The 22788-nt window shown below is 36.2% G+C and overlaps 1 protein-coding gene across 2 annotated transcripts; it reads right to left on the bottom strand.

Moving 5' to 3' along the window:
* Positions 1-7618: 7618 nt before the first annotated feature.
* Positions 7619-8682, bottom strand: LOC149149443 (uncharacterized). Of its 2 annotated transcripts, none has more exons than XM_089439569.1 (4): positions 8321-8682; positions 8111-8212; positions 7852-7980; positions 7619-7741 (listed from the first exon to the last, which is right to left on the bottom strand). In XM_089439569.1, exons 1-4 carry the CDS (start codon positions 8324-8326, stop codon positions 7697-7699), a joined length of 282 nt encoding a protein of 93 aa, XP_089295695.1. In that variant the 5' UTR covers positions 8327-8682; the 3' UTR covers positions 7619-7696. The 2 variants fall into 2 exon arrangements, with proteins under 2 accessions (XP_089295695.1, XP_089295694.1); XM_089439568.1 differs by having other exon boundaries at positions 7619-7721.
* Positions 8683-22788: the final 14106 nt, after the last annotated feature.

Here is a 22788-nt window from a genome sequence, read left to right as displayed (position 1 = left end):
CATTGAACATATAACAGCAAAAAAAGCTTGTATTACTAATGAATGAAGATGAGAAGCTTGAGTAGCAAAGTCTCATTAGTCTCCAGAAGTTGAACTCGTATTACATCTTACTTTCAACTCTTTATAGCTCTTTACAATGCTCCTAAGCTCTCAAAGGCTCGGAGTCTTAATCTGTCCTCTCTGTCCCTGTCTGTTTGATTCCCTAAATAGGCAAGCGTGGCTCAGAGGTTTTCTCCTTCTGACAAAGGAGTAAACGCATTCAGGTGGTTTGTTGTGCTGTCTAGGAGCTCTCTCGTGCTAGAGATGCCCCATGATGTTGGTTTTGATGAGCTGATGTTTTGGGCAAGCTACGTTGTCTGCTCCATGACCACTCTGTTTGTTTGGACAAGCTGCGTTTTTGTGGCTCCATGATCACTTTCCGGCCTCTGTTTTCCCAGCAAATTGTCTCCCGAACTATGCTGTGAGGTGGAAAGGGTCCTCAGGCCTCTGTTTTCCCTTTGAAATGCAAACAATGACTGCTTTCTGTTATAAACAGAGAAATGATGCAATACTGAAAAAACCTGCCCATTTTTGTTTCTTTCGGACTTCAACAGTCCTCAAAAATGATTAATTCCTCTATCGGGTCCGCCCTTCAAGTTATCGCAAGTCGCATTCAGCCCGTTCCTTGCATATTTCCTTTGTATTATGAAATACGTAAAACATTGAAAATACATGGAAAATGGCTTTCCCCGAACTTGAAAGATTATACATTTTCATTCCTGAACCCTTTCGGGTCCGGGCTTCATCGCAATCAGTGCTACCCTGTTTCCCTTTGTATTTCGTTTAAACAACGAAAATACACAAAAATGTGTTGAAAATGGGCTTGGGCGGACTTGACATAATATATAATTTCACTCCGAAAACCCATCAGGTCCATGTCTTATCGCATTGCGCACATATCCATGTAAAGGCCCCACCCCTTAAGGTTTCCGCCGATAACGATCCAGCGATGTAACGTGGGCCGTTGATTTGCACGCGCGATTGACGATCCACGTTTAATCGTCGATCGCAATCGCTCATTCCCCTTGGTCCATGCCTATAACCGCCGACTTGCCTCCACCGATTGCGACCCGCCAATCCGATCATCGACGATCGTTGATCGACAGTGTCTTGCACCAATTGCCACTGCCCGCCTGTGCTGATCAGATCCGCCGATGCGATCCGCCAATCAGATCTGAACCGTTGATCGGTCAGATCGGACGGTTGTCGTGCATTTGGACTGTTAAGCCTACGATTTTGGTTTTTTTCATGGTTTTGGAGTGTTTTGCCTCCCGATAGTGTATTTCTGCCCTTCCAAGGGCTCTTGGCATGCGATGGTTTTGACTTTGAATGATCCTTAAGAGGATTTTGAAGACTTTTGGGGCATACTTGGATCCTTTGGCATGATTTTAAGCAAACTTTGGAGACTTTGGGAGTGTTTTGGGTCCATTTTTGGGCCAAACGCCTCCAAGGCTAACACTAGCTCCTTCTGGGGATGAAATCCTCCCTGTGAGGTTTCAAGAACTACAGAACAATGCCTTTCCTGTAAAAAAACAAGATCAAATCTTCCTCCTAGTGTTGCATTGGGCATGGAGTCTATTTAGCATGAAATAAAACTTGAAAACAACATATTTACAATACCAAGGCTTGAAAGCCTTAACTGAAATAAAGTTTGAAGAACAGCCCATTGACTGGGCCATCAAAAACATCTCCTCCTTCCTTTAATGCATCCCTTTTGAGAAAACAGTCACCAAACTGAAAATTGACCCTTTTTACCTTTCTATCAAAGGTTTCTTTCTCTTGGTCAATGTGTATATCAGCAAAATCATCAAAGACTTGCAAAAGCCTATTGATTTGATCATCTACTTCAAAAACTTTCCAACATTTGACATTATCAGCCAGAGATGGTCTATATTTCACCTCATCTCTGTATGCTTTCAGCCTTGGATGATTTGCTTGGAAGGTTTTGTACACCTGTTGCATGATAAGTTCTACTTCATACTCTGCTGTGTCATTTGTGATCTGAAAAGTTAATATAAAAGATGAATCAATGCATTCTTATGTGGGGGACACAAGGACTTCACCTGTTCCTACAGCTTCCTTAGAGCAAGCCCCATCAATGAACATGTCCCAAATCTGTGGGCCTTCTTCCTCTGTGATCTGGAAAACTGGTTTTTAAAGCTATGTAGAGGCCAACTGATAAGGCTTGGTAATGTCAAGACCGAACTTATCCATGATAGCCTTGGGCATTGGATTATGTCTAGCTCCAGTGTCCAGAAGGCAATTATGAAGGATTTTATCATGAATAGTCAGAGAGACATAGAAAGATTGGGAGTTGTCTTCACAATTTTCAATCATTGGGCTCAAAATAATAGCTGGTTAGTCATCTTGCAGATTTACATATTCAGTGGAAGCTTGGATGGCACTAGGCTCAAGAGCCTCAAGGATAGATTTCTTGAAGGACTCATTCTTCACTGATTCAATCAAAGGCATAGGTATTCTTAGCTTCTGAATTTCTGATTGAAAACTAAAAGAAGAAGGGGACTTGTCAAGGCCTCTTACCTCTATGGCTGGAGCTTTGAGGATGATAGGATCAACTGCTAGTTGCTTCTGCTTATTAGCTTGTTGTAATACAAGGGACAGCAGCGCTTTCAATAGAAGTTTCCTTGGCATTATTCATCTTTGACCTCAGATTATATCTTTGTTGATCTTCAGTTTGTAGAACAGCTGCACCGTCCCACTCTTGGTTGATCTGGTCATTGAATAATGACTTCTCATAGGCAGCTAAGGTCAAAAAGGGGGCACTGCCTTTGTCTTCCATACAATGGATCTCATCATCTTCTTCGAACTGCTCTTCTTCCATGACTGCATTCTGAAAAGGGACCTTCACCCTTTGGTCTTCATTGGCATCTTTGTTTCTTTGCAAGATCTGCAACTGGTCATTTTCCCTTCTATATGGATTTGGATTTGGAGGAGCAAAGGTATTAGGAACCCTTCCTTTCCCAGAATGCTGCTCAACCTTTAATTTGGAAACTTCAGAGGCTAATGACTCTATCATCTTGGCCATTTTATCGATCTTGGGATCTGAAGATGATGAAGGCTCGCCCCTCTGTCTCCTTCTATTAGCATTACCTTTGAGCTTTTCTGCAGCCATGATGTTTGATTCTACTTCCAGGGCTGCATCTTGCATATCAGCCAAAGAAGCACATTGCCTCTCCCTCAACAGTAAACAGAAGTCAGAATCAAAGGCGCTGGCATAGATGAGTCTAACAGAGGTAGTGGTGGGTTTCACTTCAGTTGTTATCTTGCTGTACATGCGGTTAAATCTCTTATTAAAATCCGAAAGCAGCTCACCATTTTCCCTCTTTAAGTTCCCAAACTCAGTGTGATAGTAAAGGAGATCCTTCTTATCCCCCCATTGCTTTAGGAATGCATCACCTAAGGCCTCAATATCTGCTATTGATCTTGGGGTCAGCTCCCTGAACCATTTTCTAGCCTCTCCATCTAGGCTTTGAACAAAGACTCTCATCCAGACATCATCTTCACTAATGTCCAAGTTATCAGCGTAGCTATAGAATGACTCAAGATGTTCTTCAGCTGAAACACCTTCAGTCCCAGTGAACTTAAGCATATACTTCTGATATTCTCCAATAGGCATAGCATTCAAAGGAGTGGGTAGTATTAGAGGTCCATACCTAGCAGCTATGATTCTTTCCATTTTGGTAGGTGCTTGTGGACTTGCCATAGCTGTGGTGGCTAAAAGAGTACTGGCAGTCTAAATGATAGAGGCCTGAGGAGTGACTGATAAGACTAAAGGAGTATGATGGATAGGAGGTGAGGTTTCCTTTGGGCTTACAACAAAAGGAGAACCTAAAGAATAAGGAGCTTTATGAATCTCAGAGAGCTTTTTTCACTGCTAGTATTAGATGCTATACTCTCAACATGTATTTGTTCTATTACAGGCCTTTCTTGAAGAAATATAGGAGATTGTTTAGGTTTACCTGAAACTGATGCTCCTTTCTGCAATACCTTTCTCTCTTTGATGATTTTTTCAGGGTCAGGTATTGGGTCAGCTTGTAGCTTCTGAGGATTTCTCCGAGTATGCCTCAAAAACTGAGCCAGAACTATGAAGTGGAGTCGCCAAGAGGTTCGGCCTCCAATAGAGTCACCAGATAGATGATTACAACCAAAAAGTGCCCAGACTTTGTCTATCATCAAAGCTGGATCTATGTCGTTTCCCAGGGAAGCTGAGCTTCAGTTTCCTCTCCCCGGCAGCAGCGCCAATTATGTTATCACTCTAGGAAACTCTCCTAGGTTGTAGCTCGGAGATGCCTGGTAACATATAATCTTCAATATTGTTCTTAGAACTATTGGAATAAATGATGGTTTGGATCAAGTCAGATAACCATTTCAACTATGTTTTTACTCAAGACATGCATGAACACCCTCAGCTTACAAGGCTTTAGACCACTAATGCTCAATAGTTTGTAGATTCAATGAATGAATGGAGAATATTGACCATACCGGTAGATGCATACATAAACATAAATGAATGGCTAGCTACAGGCAGCAAAAGAGAATACCGACTGTACCGGCAGATGCATATATGACCACATATGAATGGCTGGCTACAGGCATTAAAGAAGCTTGCAAATCTAATTCATCAACGCAGAGATAAGATGACAGTTATCTGGCATTAGACACAAAAGAAACATGAACAACCTATTCAAGTGCAAGCTTAGAGTAGAAAAGAAAATGGACATTGAACATATAACAGCAAAAGGAGCTTGTATTACTAATTAATGAAGATGAGAAGCTTGAGTAACAAAGTCTCATTAGTCTCCAGAAGTTGAACCCGTATTACATCTTACTTTTAGCTATTTATAGCTCTTTACAATGCGCCTCAGCTCTCAAAGGCTCGGAGTCTTAATCTATACTCTCTGTCCCTGTCTGTTTGATTCCCTAAATAGGCAAGCGTGGCCCAGAGGTTTTCTCCTTCTGACAGAGGAATAAACGCATTCAGGTGGTTTGTTGTGCTGTCTAGGAGCTCTCTCGTGCCAGAGATGCCCCATGATGTTGGTTTTGATGAGCTGATGTTTTGGGCAAATTGTGTTGTCTGCTCCATGACCATTCTATTTGTTTGGACAAGCTGCGTTGTTGTGGCTCCATGATCACTTTCCGGCCTCTGTTTTCCCGGCGGACTGTCTATCGGACTATGCTGTGAGGTGGAAAGGGTCCGCAGGCATCTGTTTTCCCTTTGAAATGCAAACAATGACTGCTTTCTGTTATAAACAAAGAAATGATGCAATACTGAAAAAACCCGCCCATTTCTGTTTCTTTCAGACTTCAATAGTCCTCAAAAATGATTAATTCCTCTATCGGGTCCGCCCTTCGGGTTATCGCAAGTCGCATTCGGCCTATTCCCTGCATATTTCCTTTGTATTATGAAATACGTAAAACACTGAAAATACCTGGAAAATGGCTTTCCCCGGACTTGAAAGATTATACATTTTCATTCCCGAACCTTTTCGGGTCCGAGCTTCATCGCAATCGGTGCTGCCCTGTTTCCCTTTGTATTTCATTTAAACAACGAAAATACACAAAAATGCATTGAAAATGGGCTTGGGCGGACTTGACATAATATATAATTTCACTCCGGAAACCCATCAGGTCTGGGTCTTATCGCATCACGCACATATACATGTAAAGGCCCCGCCCCTTAAGGTTTCAGCCAATAGCAATCCAGCGATGTAACGTGGGTCGTCGATCTGCGCGCGCGATCGACAGTCCACATTACATCGCCAATCACAATCGCTCATTCCCCCTGGTCTGTGCCGATAATTGCCGACTCGCCTCCGCCGATTGCGACCCGCCGATCCGATCATCACCGATCGCTGATCGGGGTGTCTTGCGCCGATTGCCATTGCTCGCCTGTGCCGATCAGATCCACCGATGTGATCCGCCGATCAGATCTAGACCGTTGATCGGCTAGATCAGACAACTGTCGTGCATTTGGACTGTTAAGCCTGCGATTTTGGTTTTTTTCATGGTTTTGGAGTGTTTTTGCCTCCCGATAGTGTATTTCCGCCCTTCCAAGGACACTTGGCATGCGATGGTTTTGACTTTGAATGATCCTTAAGAGGATTTTGAAGAGTTTTGGGGCATACTTGGATCCTTTGGCATGATTTTAAGCAAACTTTGGAGAATTTGAGTGTTTTGGGTCCATTTTTGGGCCAAACGCCTCCAAAGCTAACAGGACTCATCTCAACCTTCGATCTAATGGTTTGAGATTAAATCTCAACCATAAGGATAAGGTTCCAATATTTTCTCAAGAAAATAAAGGGAGAAAAGGAAGGTGAGTTCATTCATTATTTTCATGAGAACATTGGGAAGAAGAGCAAAGAGAAAGGAGGAAAAAACTTGGAGAAATAGTACAACAGCTACAACAAATCTAATCCCAAGGAGGTTGAGTTAATGTTGAGAAGGGAGCATGAATTTCAAGGTAGCATCCTTTGTCATCTCACAAGTCAAAAGTCTAGAAGAATTTTCTGACATTTCCCAGCGTGAGCCAAAACTCTAAAGCTCTAAAACCATGACTTCATCTCTAGAGCAGTCTGCTCGTATCCCTGCATTCTACAGCAAGATTCTCAGGTTATCTCAGCAAAAATATCAGGACAGTTTGGGAGAGAGAACTCGTGACACTTAAGCAGAATTTCCGAGTGTGTATCAACATGATTCTTTGGGAAATAACAGCCAGATTCAGCCTGTATAAATACAGTGATGTAAGCCCTAGTTTTAAGGTAGTTGTTGACAGTGACAAAGGTTAGTTTTCTGAGTTGAAGGAGCAACCTAAGAGGTCGAGCTTTTGTCGGAGGGAGAGGACTATGTGAAAGACAAATCAGCCCAAAAATTCCAGTGTAAAAGGGACTTCAAAATGCTTCTTCAAGGGAGAGATAAGTAGAATTTCTCTTGTATTTTTTATTGTAATAAAATTTCTCCAAAGAAGAAATAAAATTCCTTTTTCAACACTGGTTTTCCCTAAGAGGCAATGAGGTTTTCCAAGGTCATCTTGACCAAAAACCATTGTATCTAAATCTGTGTGTGCCTATTTGTTGTTCATTGTATTAGCTGATAGTAGAACCACTCTTTAATGTTTCCAATGAATGCATGAAAAATTTATATCAGCATGCCAAAACATGTGGGTTGGGCTTGATAAACACTTGCAAAATCTGTAAACTAGGTCAAGGTGCAGATCCTTTTTTTGTATTTTATAAGGGATGCAATTTCATTGATTTTATTTGATTCTGATCATTTTGTCATTGCCATCATTCCCTCTTGAATATTTAAGTACTCATAAAGTTGAGATTGGTTGTATGATTTGGTTTGAGGACGTGCTGGAATTATTTCTTTGTCATTATGACTTGAGATATCTGTAGATGGAAATATTTCTTTGTCATTATGACTTGAGATTATCTGTAGATATAGCCTGCTTTTTTGTAAATGCATTGTTGGAAATGATGATTTGCACATAAGGTTGGGACTGAAAATGGAAGCAAGTCCATAGTAGTTGAAAAACAAAAACAAAACAAGAAACTCACCCTTTATGTCTTTTCCTCTACCTTTGTTATAGCGCCCCACATCTCTCTCTCACAAAGATAATCAATTGTTTCAACTTTCATCAGTGCTCGTCCACCTTCCTTAACCTACATTGCATTTCCTTAACCTACATTGCATTTAAACAGATGCGATAATTATTATGAAGCAAAAATGAGTTAAATTAAAACAAGGATAAAACTATATACCAATAATCAAGCAAAATTCCTTGATACATACCTCCATTGCCTTTGTCCACCACACTTTAGGAACTAAACCAACAACATAGGTTGTAATGCCCCACATCTCTCTCTCACAAAGATAATCAATTGTTTCAACTTTCATCAGTGCTCGTCCACCTTCCTTAACCTACATTGCATTTCCTTAACCTACATTGCATTTAAACAGATGCGATAATTATTATGAAGCAAAAATGAGTTAAATTAAAACAAGGATAAAACTATATACCAATAATCAAGCAAAATTCCTTGATACATACCTCCATTGCCTTTGTCCACCACACTTTAGGAACTAAACCAACAACATAGGTTGTAATGACTTGTTTAATTAATCCACCCTCTGCCAAACCTAGGAAAATAACCTACATAACATTTAAATTTAAATGGATGTGATAATTATTATGAAGCAAAAAATGAGTTAAATTAAAACAAGGATAAAATTATATAACAGTAAATTCCTTAATACATACCTCCATTGCCTTTCTCCACCACACCTTAGGAACAAAACCAACAACAAAGGTTGTAATGACTTGGTTAATTACTCCAGCAAAAAATGAGTTAAATTGAAACAAGGATAAAATTATATAACAGTAAATTCCTTAATACATACCTCCATTGCCTTTGTCCACTACACTTTAGGAACTAAACCAACAATATAGGTTGTAATGACTTGTTTAATTACTCCACCCTCACTGCCAAACCTAGGAAAAAAGAACGAAAGCAAGAAAAATAAAAGAGAGACCAAATAAGAAAAAAAAATATCAAACCACAAATTAGCATGGCCATGCTCACAAATGTGAAAGAAAATTTTTAAAAATATAAATAATTTATAAAAAACAAAAAACAAAAAAGACAAAAACAAAAAAAACAAAAAACAAAAAACCTAGGAGTTAAAAAAAACACAACCATAGCAAAAAAAAATAAAAATAAAAACTGATAAAAAGAAAAAAAAAAAAAGAGAAACAACAAATGGAGACACCACTTTGCAACCCCAAAATGGGTTGATGGCTAAGTCACCGAATTCGTCCTAAACCCCCTACGAATCCCGAATCCAGCGAATCCGACACGATTCGGTCCGGATTTGTGTCCAAATCATATGACACATCGTGTCCGTTTTCGACACGTCGAATCCGAGGTCGTGTCACGATTTTCAAAAGCGTGTCGCGATTTTGGGACACGTGTCCTGTTTCTAGGACTCGCTAAGCTCAGTGCGGGAAAGAAAAGGGCGTGTTTGCTCATTAATATTTTCATTTGGCAAGTGATTTGTGCTGTTGCAGCAAGGAGTAGAGCATTTTGGCAGCTTCATGATCAAGTCTAGGCCCTAGTATTGATATGCTATTCATGGTAATGTTAAATTCTTAAAGTAAAAGTGACATTCTCCTTAATCTTCATTTTCATCCTTTTACTTAAATTTTTAACATTACCATGAAATGACTCAGGATGTTTGAGAGTGGTTCCGGCCTCATTGGATTTCATATGGAGAAAGTAGAATTTTAGATTTCATTCAAAATCCAGCAGACTTATCAGTTTTTCAGGATTTTAGGATTGGGGGATTGCAATGTTTCCATTGAATTTTGTCATGTATTAGGGTATGGAACTCGTATTTAATCAAGAGCACCAAACCAAGAGCTTCTGAACAATGTTACTTGGGAGCGGGAGCGCTTAGCGGAAGCGGGGAGCGGGAGCGGGAGCGACCATTTTCAGAAGCTCCCGGTTTGGGAGCGAATCCCGGAGCGATTTTCTAAAAATATATATATTTTTTATATTTTTTAATTTTTGATACATATATGTCAACAAAAACATGTAGAATGATGAATTAGATATAAAAAACATAAAAAAGCATAGATTGAACCATATAACAACAATCATCTAGAAGTTATAATCTTCATCAACCACATCCGCAAGTTAGTAACATAGTAACATACAACATATTGAGTCTCATGATTCATCAATCTTAAAGTTCCAAGCTTTCAAAATTCAATATATAACATTTATCATCATTGATCACCAAAGTTGTACTTGTAAGCTAAGTGTAACCATTACAACAAATAATATCCAACATGAAATGAAATGTTATAAAATGAAACGAAATGAAACAACTTTCAACTTTCATGAAGCATCATATTCATAATTCATTACTAATGAGTTATAATTGCCAACTTCAAACTTAAATTGTCATATATTGTTTGAAAAAATATCATAATAAATATGAAAGAGTCAATAGTTATAAAAGCTACTAGAAACTAGAGAAGAGAAGTAAATCTATTATCTATTTCTTATGCTTGGGCCTCTTGCCACCACGAGAAATGTCTAATTTTTTAGTCTTGTTGCAAAATCAGGATCTTTGTCATTAATATCACCCTCCAAGCATTAATATCCAGAGGTATCTTTGTCATTACCTTTGTATCTGTATAGGGATCTTTGTCATTAATATCACCCTCTAAGCATTAACATAAGATAGAAAAAGCATAGCATGTCAAGTCAAGATTTTGTTTGAGTGATGCGTACATTTTTAGAAGGGTCATGATAGAGGAGTTCGACAACCAATGTCACTAACATCAAAGTACATAGAGGGATTGGTACTCTTGATTAAATATGAGTTCCATACCCTAATACATGACAAAATTCAATGGAAACATTGCAATCCCCCAATCCTGAAATCCTGAAAAACTGATAAGTCTGCTGGATTTTGAATGAAATCTAAAATTCTACTTTCTCCATATGAAATCCAATGAGGACGAAACCACTCTCAAACATCCTGAGTCATTTCATGGTAATGTTAAAAATTTAAGTAAAAGGATGAAAATGAAAATTAAAGAAAATGTCACTTTTACTTTAAGAATTTAACATTACCATGAATAGCATATCAATACTAGGGCCTAGACTTGATCATTAAGTTGCCCCACTCAAAAACTATTTGTTTCTTTCAAAAAAAATTGCATTTCGAACATTACTACAAAAAAAAAATGCAAAAAAGGCAAAACGCTCCCGAAAAGGCAGGGAGCGAAAAAAATTTTAGGGAGCGCGCTCCCGACCCGCTCCCGCCCGGAGCGCGGATCGGGAGTGGGAGCGAGGGGGGGGGCGCTCCCCCGCAACACTGCTTCTGAATATGTCGCTCCTGCTCCCGTTTTCGCTCCCGCTCCCCGCTTTCACTCTCGCTCCCAAGTAACACTGTCCCTGATGATATGGGTCTGGACACCACTGTTGAGTTGGCATTGGCCAACATGGATCTCAATGATCCAGTGCTAGAGCCTATTAGATTTGATGACTTAGAGGGGTCAACCTCCATACCAGCAGATGCAGAGGCGACTATGGATACGGGGGAGGAGGAGGATGCAGAGGAGAGCAGTGGGGACCATGATGATGGGGACAGTGATGCTGATTCTGATGCTGATTGATGCCTTGAGGCTTGTATACTTGTAGTTGTTTTATATTTTCTATTTCTATTTTCCATTGGCATTGCACCAACACTACCTATGTAACACATTTTGATTTGATGACTTAATGAGAAAACTACAATTGTCAGTGTGTTTATCTTACTATCTCGTAGTTGTAAGTTGTCTTTCAGTTATGAATTATGAATCATGATTTAAATTTTTAATAGATTTATCATTGATGTGACCAGTACCACTGACATTTATTTGAATTTTGTATGTACTATGCATGCTAATAGCTATAGATGAAGATCTATGTTTGAAATCAATAAATTTGTATCATTAATTAAAATTTGTAGAAGAAATATGATGATATCTAATTTTTAATATATATATATATATATATATATATATATATATATTTTAATAAAATAATATATAGCGTGTCCTGTTCTGGGGGGTCAGCATGTCCGAATCCGACACCACGAATCTCGAATCCTACGTGTCCCGAATCCCCGTGTCAGGTGACTTAGGTTGATGGCCAACAAAGGACACCCTACACACTAAAAATATGAGTAATATTAAATACACAAAATGTTGTGAGTAACATGAAAAAATATCAAAATATCTTATGAGAAATCTTAATTAGAGACCAATAATATTACGAGTAACCTTCTACACCAGAAATCAAACATAAATCATTAACAGGGAAGAAAATTATTGTGTTTGAAATGAGAAAGATTTCATAACAAATCATACACAAATTTTGCAACAAAAAAGATCTTACCTCTACCTTTGTCTTTACCTTTACACTCTACGACAATCTCTCTCTCATAAAAGTATTTTAGTACTTTCATTAGTGATTCTTCACATTCCATTATCTACATTGTGTTGCACTCAATAAGAGATCATGCAAAAGTACATCTTATGTAATGACCAAAAATCAATAATTCCTTATCAAAGAAGGGGGAAGGAGAACCATTGTATTGAAACGAGAAGATATCCATGTCGAAACCAAAGAGAACGCATTTTCTTCCTTTGTTCTCCTGCATATTTGCAAGTCTCTCTCATCTCTCATATAAAAAATCTCTCATACAAAAAAATGTAGTTTCCTTGATACTCCACCACCTTCCTTTACCCACATTTGCATAACACTCATTATATAAATAAATCTCAAATAATATAATATGCATCTAATCTCAACATGAGTTTTGCAACAAAATATAACTCACTCTATCTTTGCTATGGCGACTCACATGTCTCTCATGCAAAGAGTTTTTAATAGTAATTTCACGGAGTGTTCCTTCACCTTTCTTAATCGATATCGCATCTACATTTCAACAAAGACACATGATACAATGATGAAGCAACATATGAGTTAAATAAAAGAAGACATAAAAGCATAAAATTATGTAGTAACAAACAAATTCCCCATACATACCTTGTTCACCCTTAAATATAAACAAGCATATTCCTTAATACATACCTCCATTGCCTTTGTCCACTACACTTTAGGAACTAAACCAACATCATAGGTCATAATGACTTGGTTAATTATTCCACCCTCACCGCCAAACCCAGGAAAAAAGAACAAAAGCAAGAAAAATAATGACTTGGTTAATTATTCCACCCTCACCGCCAAACCCAGGAAAAAAGAACAAAAGCAAGAAAAATAGAAGAGAGACCAGATAATAATAAAAAATTAGTCGTTACTTGGTCATAGCCGTTGGGGTTTCTGCTCTATCTATTTAACATGCTTAGCCGGATCTGTTCATTCAACTTGTCCTGACGATGAACCATGAACCACACTTGTTGGTTCGAAACGTGTCGACAAATGAAATATCTTGTGATTTACGCCGAAAAATCTCGCTTAAAACTAATATGGATTTCAGAAGACTCAATTCAACAAGAAAAAAATATCAAACCACAAATTAGCATGGCCATGCTCACAAATGTGAAAGCAAAATTAAAATAAAAAAATAAAAACAAAATCGTAGGAGTAAAAAAAAATATTCACAACAATAGCAAAAAAATAGCAAAAATACAACAAAACTGATAATAAATAAAAACAAGAAAAGAGAAACAACAAATGGAGACAAAATACAACAAAACTGATAAAAAGAAAACAAGAAAAGAGAAACAACAAATGGAGACACCACTATGCAACCCGAAACAACAAATGGAGACACCACTATGCAACCCCAAAATGCGTCAATGGCCAACAAAGGACACCCTGCACACTAAAAATATGAGTAATATTAAATACACAATATGTTGTGAGTAACATGAAAAAGTATCAAAATATCTTATGAGAAATCTTAATTAGAGACCAACAAAATTATTAGTAACTTTTTACACTAGAAATCAAACCTAAAAACTATTGTATTTGAAATGAGAAGGATTTCATAACAAATCATACACAAATTTTGCACCAAAAAAGATCTCACCTCTACCTTTGTCTTTACCTTTACACTCTACTACAATCTCTCTCGTAAAAATATTTTAGTAGTTTCAATAGTGATTCTTTACATTCCATTACCTGCATCGCATTACACTCAATAAGAGATTATGAAAAATACTAAATACACAAAAAAAAATTGTGAGATACTATGAATAATATTTTAGTAGTTTCAATAGTGATTCTTTACATTCCATTACCTGCATCGCATTACACCCAATAGGAGATTATGAAAAATACTAAATACACAAAAAAAAAATTGTGAGATACTATGAATAATTTTGTGCACTAGGAAGTACATCTTATGTAAAGACTAAAAAGCATAAACCCTAAAAAAAAATTGTGAGATACTATGAATAATTTTATGCACTAGAAAGTACATCTTATGTAAAAACTAAAAAGCATAAACCCTAAATAGATAAGTAGGGATGATCATATATAGGTAAATAGGTGAATAGTGGATCATATATGTACATTTGCACTAAAATAAAACTCACGTCTACCTTTTCCTCTGCCTTTGCAATCTACTGCAGTGTCTTTCTTCACAAATATTATATTGTTCGTGATCCCAACCACCTTATAGGTTTTCTCCACTATCCTATTCCTCTGCCTTTCCACTCTACTGCAGTGTCTTCTTCACAAATATTGTATTGTTCGTGATCCCAATCGCCTTATAGGTTTTCTCCTATAGTGGAGTGCACAAGGCTTTCCCTTACCTCTCGATGGATGAAGTATAGGGCTTGATTCAGATTTCAACATTTTATTTAGTGATTTTCCACATTACATTACGTGTATTACAATGTGGTCAATAATTAGATAGATGACAAATAATATATAGATGACAAATAATGTAAGATGCCTTGAATTTAAATACACACAAATGGAACCATACATATCACCTCAACCTTCGCCTTCACCCACTATGCTTGTGTAATCTTGGGTTGTTAGGACCTGCCTTAAGTTCCTGCACAATGTACCAAACAGACACTTAGATATATTATGAGAAATCATAAAGCAAAACAAATTGTCTTATGAATAATATTATGCAAAAGTACATCTTATGTAATGACCAAAAATCAATAATTCCTCAACAAGGGGGAAGGAGAACCATTGTATTGAAACAAGAATATAACCATGTCGAAACCAAAGAGAAAGCACCTAAAAATCAATAATTCCTCAATAAGGGGGAAGGAGAACCATTGTATTGAAACAAGCATATAACCATGTCGAAACCAAAGAGAAAGCACCTTTTGCCTTCGTTCTTCTGCACATTTGCAAGTCTCTCTCATAAAAAAAATATCATACTCCACCACCTTCCTTTTTACCCAGATTTGCACAATGCTCTCATTATATAAATAAATCTCAACATTTGCATAATGTTCATTATATAAATAAATCTCAAGTAATATAATATGCATCTTATCTCAACATGAGTTTTGCAACAAAATATAACTCACCCTCTATCTTTGCTATGGCCACTCACATATCTCTCATGCAAAGAGTTTCTAATAGTAATTTCACATAGTAATTTCACAGTGTTCCTTCACCTTTTTTAACAGATATCGCATCTACATTTCAACAAAGAAACATGGTACAATGATGAAACAACATATGAGTTAAATGAAAAAGGACATAAAAGCATATAATTATGTAGTAACAAACAAGTTCCCCATACATACCTTGTTCACCTCTATACATAAACAAGCAAATTCCTTAATACATACCTCCATTGCCTTTGTCCACTACACTTTAGGAACTAAACCAACAACATAGGTTGTAATGACTTGTTTAATTACTCCACCCTCACCGCCAAACCCAGGAAAAAGATCGAAAGCAAGAAAAATAGAAGAGAGACCAAATAAGAAAAAAATATCAAACCACAAATTAGCATGGCCATGCTCACAAATGTGAAAGAAAAATTAAAAAATTGTAGGAGTAAAAAATATTACAACTATAGCAAAAAAAATAACAAAACTAATAAAAAGAAAACAAGAAAAGATAAACAACAAATGGAGACACCACTTTGCAACCCCAAAATGCGTCGATGGCCAACAAAGAACACCCTGCACACTAAAAATATGAGTAATATTAAATACACAAAATGTTGTAACATGAAAGAATATCAAAATATCTTATGAGAAATCTTAATTAGAGACCAACAATATTATGAGTAACCTTCTACACTAGAAATCAAACCTAAATCATTAAGAGGGAAGAAAACTATTGTATTTGAAATGAGAAGGATTTCATAACAAATCATACACAAATTTTGTAACAAAAAATAACTCACCTCTACATTTGTCTTTACCTTTACACTCTACTATAATCTCTCTCAAATAAAGATATTTTAGTACTTTCATTAGTGATTCTTCACATTCCATTATCTGCATTGCATTGCACTCAATAAGAGATTATGAAAAATACTAAATACACACAAAATGTTGCGAGATATTATGAATAATTTTATGCACTAGAAAGTACATCTTATGTAAAGACTAAAAAGCATAAACCCTAAATAGATAAGTAGGGATCATCATATATAGGTACATAGGCGAATAGCGGAGTATATATGTACATTTGCACCAAAATAAAACTCACATGTACCTTTTCCTCTGGCTTTGCACTTGTTGGAAATATTGGGGGGGTGAATCAGTATTTCTTTTTCAACTATTATTTTACCAGTTAAAACATTTATATTCAGAACACAAGATGAACAACAAGAATAAATGCTTTTATTAATATAATCTTTGTAGTAAAATAGATACAATATATAAATGGTTGCAATCAGTTGCCAAACACCAACTTGGACTTTTGTGAGGCTCCAACCTCCAAAGCACCAACTCTATTTTTGTCAAGGCACCAACCTTGGACTTAGGAGCACCAACTCCCAAGAACTTCAATCCTTCCAGTTCCTGAGACACCAGTCCCAAGGAAACCAATCCTTCCTACTTCTAAGGCACCAATCCCAAGGACTCCAATCCTTCTTACTTCTGAGGCATCAACCCCAAGGACTCCAATCCTTCTTACTTCTGAGGCACCAACCCTAAGGGTTCCGACCCAATCTTGTCAAGGCATGTTTGATAGTAATGTTTTGCTCTCAAAACTCTTCTTTACTGAGTTCTGTCTGTTTACATCTTCACTGTAGTCTCCATGCTACAGCATCAACGACAACCAATCTTCTTATGATGGAGTCTTACAACTCTTCATACTGTCCACACAGAGTCTCCAATAGCCTTCATGACCTCTGATAATGTCTCCACACAGCTTTAGTGAGTCTACTATTAGCTGCACTAAGCTCTGCATAAGAACCAACCTTCTGTTCAAGCATTTGTTCTTACTGTCAAAGTAAATGCTTCAGCATGATTGCTTCTTTGTTGACTACTTCTCCCCTTCGAATGCCTCCTGTCCTGTTGGTCCTTCGGCCCTTTTCTGTTCTGCTGGACCCTACAGCTGCCTCTGTTTCCTCCAGCTTTTTCAACAACATACAACTTTCCTTGTTCTCTATTTTTGTATCTTCCTAATGCCTCTGACTGTCGGTTTCCTCTTTCTGCTAGCTCTTCGTCTTCCTCCTAGGTCGTTGTAGTTTCCTCTGCGCTCACTTGATCCTTCGGCTTCCCTCCTTGGTCGCTGTAGTTTCCTCTACCTATTCGAATTAACCAATGCCTCACAGACACGTTAATTCAGAAGAGTAGGCCGAATTACAAAGGAAATGATGCTTATTAAACAATATCAGAGAGAGCCCTTTTTCCCTTTAATAACGTTCATACATAGGACTTTACTGTTTAAAGGAGAGACTGTACCAATCAAGAAGGCCCCACATGCCACGTCACCAATGCAATCGCAATCGCCATCGTTCAGGCCTCCTGAACTATCAGAACCGTTATTATAAGCTTTTGGCCTAAAAAACCCCGGGCAATGCAAATGTGAAATACACAGGAATATATGGAAAAACCCGACCGAACGCTTAAGGACAAACTTCAAATGCCTTACGCCCGCATCTATAACTTCATCAGGTCCGCTATGTAATCGCAATCGGCAGTCGCAGCTTCCGGAAATCCTATATAAGTTGAGCCCATAGCATCGCCGATGGCCAATGGCCCTGCTGGACACGATATAGTATTAAGCTACGTTACAATGGGACCATCAAGTCTACAACATATATCGCAATTGGCGCTTCCAATGCGGCAAGGCCTTAAGCACTTGCGATATGGCGGATGCAACATAGCATTAGGTCATATTGCAGTGTTGCACCGGGTCCGCATTCCTTATCGCAATCATATAATATATATATATATATATATATATATATATATATATATATATATATATATATCGCAATTCGCATGTTTTAATGTGGCAAGGCTTTAAGCCTGAATATATGAAAAACACTAAAAAACATGCATCGAAGTACTTAGTGGACTTCACCTGTTTATACACTCGGACAGATATAGCATCGGGTCCGCACATATATATCGCTGTCAGGGGTTTCGGGTAGTGGCTCATAGTAGAACCCGCCGATTACAATATCGCCGATATATATATATATTTGCCGCCTCCGATAGTGTATTCTGATATATACACTATTTTCCGCCTCCGATAGTGATATTGCATATATATATGTTTTCGGCCTCTGATAGTGTATATTGCATATATATAAGTTTTTGCCTCTTTTAACTCTTTTGCATCCTTTAACTCTTCCGCATATATATATGTATTCCGCTCTGCTTTTTCTCTTTGGCATATATTGCTCCCGATAGTCCTGATATGCCTCCGATAGCTCTATTTTGCTCCTCCGATAGCTCTGTTTGCTCCTCCAATATGTTCTTCTTTGGCATATATATATGACATATATATATGGCTCCTCCTGTAGCTCCGATAGCTCTGTTTTGCTCCTCTGATATGTTAACACTTCTTTTGATGGCTTCTTCCTCTCGGTTCTTCTTGGACATGTATTACATCTTGCTCCAATGCCTTTCACTGACCTCTTCTGATACCTTCATACCTTGATGGCTTCTATCTTTTCCAATATGCCTCTCTTGCTCTGATATTCTGCAATACTCTGAAGCATAAGCAATAGCTTTGATATGTCTCCTTTGTTAACTCCTCCGTTAACAGACTCTTGCTCATGGCTTGGCTATCCTGATGGCCTTGCTCCTGTCTCTTCATGGATCTGCTCTACTTCCCCTTCGTGGATCATCTAGTATCTAGAATTTGGGATTCGGGGTTTACCTGATAATATTAAGAATACTATTAGGCAAGATTGTGCTGTTATCCTAAGGAAGGCTAAGCCTCCGAGGAGCAACCTTAACAGAGATGAATTTGAAGCCCTAAAATCCTTAAATCAGAACAAAGATATTGTTGTTCTGAAAGCTGACAAGGATGGGGCTGTTGTCATTCTTAACAAGGAAGACTACCGCAATAAAATGTTAGATCATCTTCATAATAGTAGTAGTTATAAGAAGCTTCCCAAAAACCCGTTAAAGAGGATCTCCAAGATTGTGTCCCTTGCCATTAAATCCTGTGACTCATTGAGTCCCCTGCACCAAAAACTCATTGACAGCAATCCTATCACCCCTAGAATCTATGGGCTCCCTAAAATCCATAAGGAAGGAGCTCCCCTTAGGCCTATCGTCAACACCATTGGAGGTCCTACCTATCTTCTTGCTAAGTTTCTTGCCTTGAAGCTTAAACCCTTAGTTGGTCATACAGCATCCTTCGTTAAAGACTCGGCTTCCTTTATTGAGGAGCTCAAGGACATCAAGCTGGACCCTGGAGACATTCTGGTCAGTTTTGATGTTGTTTCCCTCTACACTTGCATCCCTATAAATGAGGCCATGGATGTGATCAACCGTCTAACTGATCCTGATACCGCTCGGTTAGTTGAGATCTGCCTCACCTCAACCTTTTTCAGTTTTGAAGGTGAGTTCTTTGAGCAAACTTGTGGGGTTGCCATGGGCTCACCCCTATCCCTTGTGGTTGCTAATCTTTTTATGGAAGATTTTGAATCTAAGGCTCTGAACTCAGCCCGTCTCCTGCCCAAGCTTTGGAAAAGGTTTGTAGATGACACTAATGTCATCTGGTCTCACAGCCAAGAGGAGTTAGATCTCTTCTTCGATCATCTCAATAATCAATCATTGGCTATTAAGTTCACTAAGGAACAAGAAGTCGATGGTTGCCTCCCTTTCCTTGATATTCTTATCTCTAAGAATGAGGATGGTTCCCTCTCCCACCAAGTGTTTCACAAGAAAACTCATACGGAGCAGTATCTTCATGCTAGTTCCCACCATTTCCCGGCCCAGAAGTTGGGGGTTCTCAACACCCTTGCAACTCATGCCTTAAGAATCTCTGATGATAAGAGCTTCGAGGAGAAATCCCATCTCCTTAATGTCTTTGTTGAAAACGGTTATAGCAGACACTTGGGACAAAAGGCTTTCCTCAAAGCAGCTAAGAATTCGTTAACCAAAAGAGGACCTAAAGAGCGGATTCCTGGTGTCCATCTTCTGTTTGTCCAGGGGACCACAGATAAGATTGTGAGGATTCTTAAAAAGCATAATGTCCCCGCAACTTCTTAACACCATTCGTAAATCCCTCAGATCTGTGAAGGAACCCATTGACCCCAAGGACATGAAAGGGGTTTATATTATTCCTTGTTCATGTGGGACCCCCTATATTGGTGAGACTGGTCGCTCCATTAAACAAAGGATTAGTGAGCACGCCGCTGACCTCAAGCATATGAGAACTAAGTCTTCCACTTTAGCAGAGCATGTGGAGAAAACCAATCATCATGTCTGCATCAAGGAGGCTAGTGTGATTGCTAGAGTGTCGCAATTCCATCACCGGAAATATAAGGAAGCTTTGGAGATTGAAAAAAGACCGAACAATCTCAATAGAGAGGATGGCTGGAAGATCAATAGTTGTTGGGTCCCAACCCTCTCCTCCTAGTCGTTTTCTTTCTTCCCCTCCCTTGTACTATCGATTAATTAATTTTTAATATGGTAATTTATTTATTTATTTATTATTATTATTATTATTTATTTATTTATTTTATTTTATTTGTTTTTTTAAATAATTATTTATATGTGAAAACTCTTTGACTATTAATTTAAACTTAATTTATCTACAAAAATTAATTTAAATCTATTTTTAATATGGTATTATTATTATTATTATTATTATTAAAAAACTTAATTTACATAAAGTTAATTTAAAATTAATCTATTTTATTATTAATTATTTAATTAAACTTAATTTATCTACAAAAATTAATTTAAATCTATTTTTAATATGGTATTATTATTATTATTATTATTATTAAAAAACTTAATTTACATAAAGTTAATTTAAAATTAATCTATTTTATTATTAATTATTTAAAACTAATATACTATTATGTAAATTTAAAATTAATCTATTTTATTATTAATTATTTAAAACTAATATACTATTTTTCATCCTTAATTATTAATTATTTAAAACTAATATACTATTTTTCATCCTTAAATAGACCATGAATTAATTTTTATATTTCCAACTCTTGAATTCTCTAATTTTTTGACGAATATTTATTAATCTTATATTTTAATAAATATAATTAACATATTATATTTTAATAAATATAATTAACTATTACTCTAATTTTTTATATTTCCAACTCTTGAATTCTCTAATTTTTTTACAAATATTTATTAATCTTATATTTTAATAAATATAATTAAAATCTTATATTTTAATAAATATAATTAAAATCTTACTCTAATTTTGGTTTTATAACTAACTTATTAATCTTATATTTTAATAAATATAATTAACATCTTATATTTTAATAAATATAATTAACTATTACTCTAATTTTGGTTTTATAACTAACTAATATTTTTATCTAACAATTTAAAATTATTTTTATTTAACAATTTAAAATTATTTTATTTTATTTTATTCTTATTCTAACAATTTTAGATTAATTAATATATTTGAAATTAATCGTTTTATGATTTACTTGGTATAATATATAACAATTTAAAATTATTTTTATCTAACAATTTAAAATTATTTTATTTTATTTTATTCTTATTCTAAGAATTTTAGATTAATTAATATATTTGAAATTAATCGTTTTATGATTCACTTAGTATAATATATTAAGTTACTTATTCTATTATATATTTCTAACAATTTTAAATTAATTTAGATTTATTAATATATTTGAAATTAATTTATTTAATGATTTACTTATTATAATATATTAATTTACTTATTATATTATATATTTATTAGTTTATTTACTCTGGCCGAATTTTCTTTTAAAAAAATAATATATATATAATATAAATTAATTTAGATTTATTAATATATTTGAAATTAATTTATTTAATGATTTACTTATTATAATATATTAATTTACTTATTATATTATATATTTATTAGTTTATTTACTCTGGCCGAATTTTCTTTTAAAAAAATTATATATATATATATATATATATAATACCCCTTGATTTTTTCTACTGAAAAAAAAAAAAAATATATATATATATATATATATAATACCCCTTATCATAGTCAAACTAGCCGTTATACAGTCAAAAAAAAATATATAAAAATATATATATATATATATATATATATATATATAATACCCCTTATCATAGTCAAACTAGCCGTTATACAGTCAAATCGAGCTGTTGTCTTTCTAGCCGTTACCTTATCGAGAAATTTGAGTCATTGGATATTCTGCCCTATCTATTTAAAGTGCATAGTGAGATCTGCTCATTCAACTTGTCCTGACGATGAACCACACTGGTTGGTTCGAAACGCGTCAACAAAAGTTTCTCTATGTGATTTTCGCCGAAGAATCTTCAAAAATTAGACTTCCCAATTAAAATAAATGGAACAGTTAACTAGACAAGTGACCCAGGTAAAACATGACAAGGGTAAAACATGACAAGGGCCTAGACAAGTGACCCAAGTAAAACATGACAAGGGTAAAACATGACAAGGGCCATTTTGATAGAACCCTAGCCATACTAGGTGTTTCTTGACATTTATATATGATTTCATTCTACTTAAAGGTAAAACATGACAAGGGCCATTTTGATAGAACCCTAGC

The sequence above is a fragment of the Pinus tabuliformis genome, chromosome 9 (assembly GCF_031772625.1).
Source record: "Pinus tabuliformis cultivar Carrire ecotype Pingquan chromosome 9, CPIR1, whole genome shotgun sequence".
Taxonomy (NCBI): domain Eukaryota; kingdom Viridiplantae; phylum Streptophyta; class Pinopsida; order Pinales; family Pinaceae; genus Pinus; species Pinus tabuliformis.
This window is presented reverse-complemented; position numbering and strand designations above follow the sequence as displayed.

Bases quoted from the DNA above. Each gene is read 5' to 3' on its own strand.
- LOC149149443 (XM_089439568.1), bottom strand. The intron at 7,981-8,110 runs GTATGTATCAAG...AATGCAATGTAG, and splicing joins GGTGGACAAAGGCAATGGAG to GTTAAGGAAGGTGGACGAGC. The intron at 7,722-7,851 runs GTATGTATCAAG...AATGCAATGTAG, and splicing joins GGTGGACAAAGGCAATGGAG to GTTAAGGAAGGTGGACGAGC.